The sequence below is a fragment of the Chelonoidis abingdonii genome, chromosome 14, assembly GCF_003597395.2.
Source record: "Chelonoidis abingdonii isolate Lonesome George chromosome 14, CheloAbing_2.0, whole genome shotgun sequence".
NCBI lineage: Eukaryota > Metazoa > Chordata > Testudines > Testudinidae > Chelonoidis > Chelonoidis abingdonii.
In genome coordinates, this window is record NC_133782.1 from 39,876,749 (window position 1) to 39,879,627 (window position 2,879).

A 2,879-nucleotide genomic window follows, 5' to 3' on the forward strand; every position below is an offset into this window, starting at 1 on the left:
CCCACTAGGCAACGATCTGCATCTTTAGGTGCCTTTGGAAATCTGACCCCCACTTTTTTAATTTAAGACAAGGAGCAACGTTGACTGTTCGAATTCTATTATTAGATAAATATTAAAAGAGTGGGTGGCAACTAACGAAAAGGTCTGGGGAACCAGCAGAACTGAGGTGTAGATCTTAATACTCCATGAGTAACAGCTGGGATTTTTGTAGTGTAATTGGAGTTGCATGCCAAACCCCCATATGCCAACCCCAGGTAAACTTACAGGAAGAATATTCAAAGCTCCGTGATAGACTTGGATGCTCAGTTCCCATTACAATTAATGGAAATTTTGTCATCCAAATCCCCACGGCAGATTTTGAATCTCATCCGTTTTTTCTGTGAGAGTTCCATGAGCGATTGATCCTATTAGTTCATTCAGTTTGGCCCATCTTTCCTTGAATAGCTAATGTACCTCGCCACCGTGGCTGGGAGTGGTCAACCATCTTTCAGCAAAGGGTGTTTTCAACCATAGGGATAAAAGATATTTATTGAGCTTTAAAAGCTGGGTCTAGTCCCCAAATCGTTCTGATTTATTGTCTGGCTGTGCTTTCTCTAGACACTGCGCACATGGCAGATGTTGAGAGGGGAAACCAAAGCGACGTTACAGAATTCATCCTCCGTGGGTTCAGGATCTTCTATCCATTCCAAATCGCTCCCTTTGTGCTGGTTCTGCTAATGTACCTCACCACCGTGGCTGGGAACACCGTGATCATTGTTACCGTTCTCGCTGATCGGGGCCTTCACACCCCCATGTATTTCTTCCTGGGGAACTTGTCCTTCTTGGATATCTGGTACACATCCAACATCGTCCCCAAAATGCTGCAAGGTTTCCTGGCTGAGAAAGGCGTGGTGATCTCCTTCAGCAGCTGTGTTACACAGCTTTATATCTTCGGCTCCCAGGCAGCCACCGAAAGCTTCCTGCTAACAGTGATGGCTTATGATCGCTACTTGGCGATATGCAACCCGCTGCGTTACACGGCCCTCATGAATGTGAGGGTGTGCGTCGAGCTGGCTTCCTGCTCTTGGCTGGGTGGCTTCCTCTTCAACCCAGTGATAATGGCCTGGATTTACAGACTACATTTCTGTGGCCCTAATGAAATCGACCATTTCTTCTGTGACTTCATGCCCCTGGTCAAGCTGTCGTGCAGTGACACCCACCTGATAACCTTAGCAGCATTCTTGCTCTCTGCTACAGCCACCCTGATCCCCTTCCTGCTAACCCTCATATCCTATGCATTCATCATAACAGCGATAGTAAAAAACCCTTCCAGCACTGGGAGGTGGAAGGCCTTCTCCACCTGTACCTCTCACCTTACTGTGGTCAGCACTTTCTATGGGGCACTGGCCATTGTCTATGTAGTGCCGACAGCCAATTCTGCTGTCAACCTAAACAAAACATTCTCCCTTCTCTACAGCCTGGTCACCCCATTGCTCAACCCCCTGATCTACTCCTTGAGGAACAAGGATGTGAATGATGCCCTGAGGACAATGGCTGCTAGACTGATGGATTTTCTAAGAAAGTAGAGAAAAAAAGGGAGGTTTTGAAATGAAAAACATTGGGTCACATTCAGATGGTGCAAACTGGCGTAACTCCAGTGGTGAGCTGGAGTCAGTTCCCACTGTTTCGCGGGAACCGGTTGTTAAATTTAGAAACCCTTTTAGAACAGGTTGTAAAGGGCTTTTAAATTTAACAAAAGTTCCAGCAGCTTCCTACCCTGCCCTGGCCCCGGCCCCAGCTCACCTGGCTCCAGCTTTGCCTCTGCCTCCTCCTCTGAAGGCTCCCCCTCTGGGCTTCCCGCCAATCAGCTGTTAGCGTGGGAAGCCTGGGAGGGCTGAGAAGTAAGTAACAGCTTCCTAAGGTGAGGTGGGGTGGGGGGCACGAGGAGGGCTCTAGGCACCGTGTGTCTCCGGCCCCAGAACCAGCTCCGGCCCCAACTCCAGCCGGCACGGCTCCTGGCCAGACTGCGGCCCTGACTCCGGCCAGCCAGGCAGAGCTGCTCCAGATAGCATGGTAAGGGGGGCAGGGAGCAGGGAGGGGGTGTTGGATAGAGGGCAGGGGGTGGATTAGGGTCGGGACTTGGGGTGGTCAGAGGGCAGGAACAGGGGGATTGAATGGTGGCAAGGGTCCCGGGGGGGCAGTCAGTAAGGACCAGGGGTTGGATGGGGCAGTGGGAGGCAGTCAGGGGCGGGGGTTCCAGGAGCAGTCAGGACAGAGAGAAGGGGTGGTTGGATGGGGCAGGGGTCCCGGGGTGGGGGGGCATCAGGAATAAGAGGAGGGATTGGATGGGGTGGCAGGGGGAAGTTAGGGGTCAGGGAAGGGGGGTGGATGGGTCAGGAGTCCGGCGGGTGGGGTGTCAAGGAACATGGAAGGTTGGATGGGGCAGGAGTCCTGGGGGGGCAGGAGTACCGGGGGGGCACGACCCCCTCATGGGGTGAGCAGGAGGGAACCAGTTGTTAATATTTTGGCAGCTCATCACTGCATAACTCCATCTAAATCAGTGGAGATGTGCAAGTTTGTACAAGCTGCAGGTGCGGTCCAGGCCCCACCAGATTTAGCAGCCAAGGAAATCCCATGTTGTGCTCTCAACTGCATTGATAGCATGGCCTCCTTGTGCATGAGTTATTGGTATAGATCTGCCCCATACCTATTTCTCCATGTGCTGCATTTGCCATCAGAAGCTGTATCCTAGCTGGTGCCCTCCATGGACCACAGTAACCTGGGGTTTGCTGTCCACCAGGACATGCTCCAAGAGATGATGATGGGACAGATTTTTAAAAGTATTGAGGTGCCTAAGGATGGAGATAAAACACCTAGTGGGGGTTTTCCAAACCACCATG

The 2,879-nt window shown here is 51.8% G+C and overlaps 1 protein-coding gene across 1 annotated transcript; it reads left to right on the forward strand.

Moving 5' to 3' along the window:
* The first annotated feature begins 608 nt into the window (after positions 1-608).
* LOC116816457 (olfactory receptor 11A1-like) lies at positions 609-1,565 on the forward strand. The gene has a single exon (XM_032765702.1). The coding sequence runs from the start codon at positions 609-611 to the stop codon at positions 1,563-1,565; it is 957 nt and encodes a 318-aa protein (XP_032621593.1).
* Positions 1,566-2,879: the final 1,314 nt, after the last annotated feature.

Excerpts from the sequence above, each read along its gene's own strand:
- LOC116816457 (XM_032765702.1), top strand. The coding sequence starts at position 609 with ATGGCAGATGTTGAGAGGGGAAACCAAAGCGACGTTACAGAATTCATC.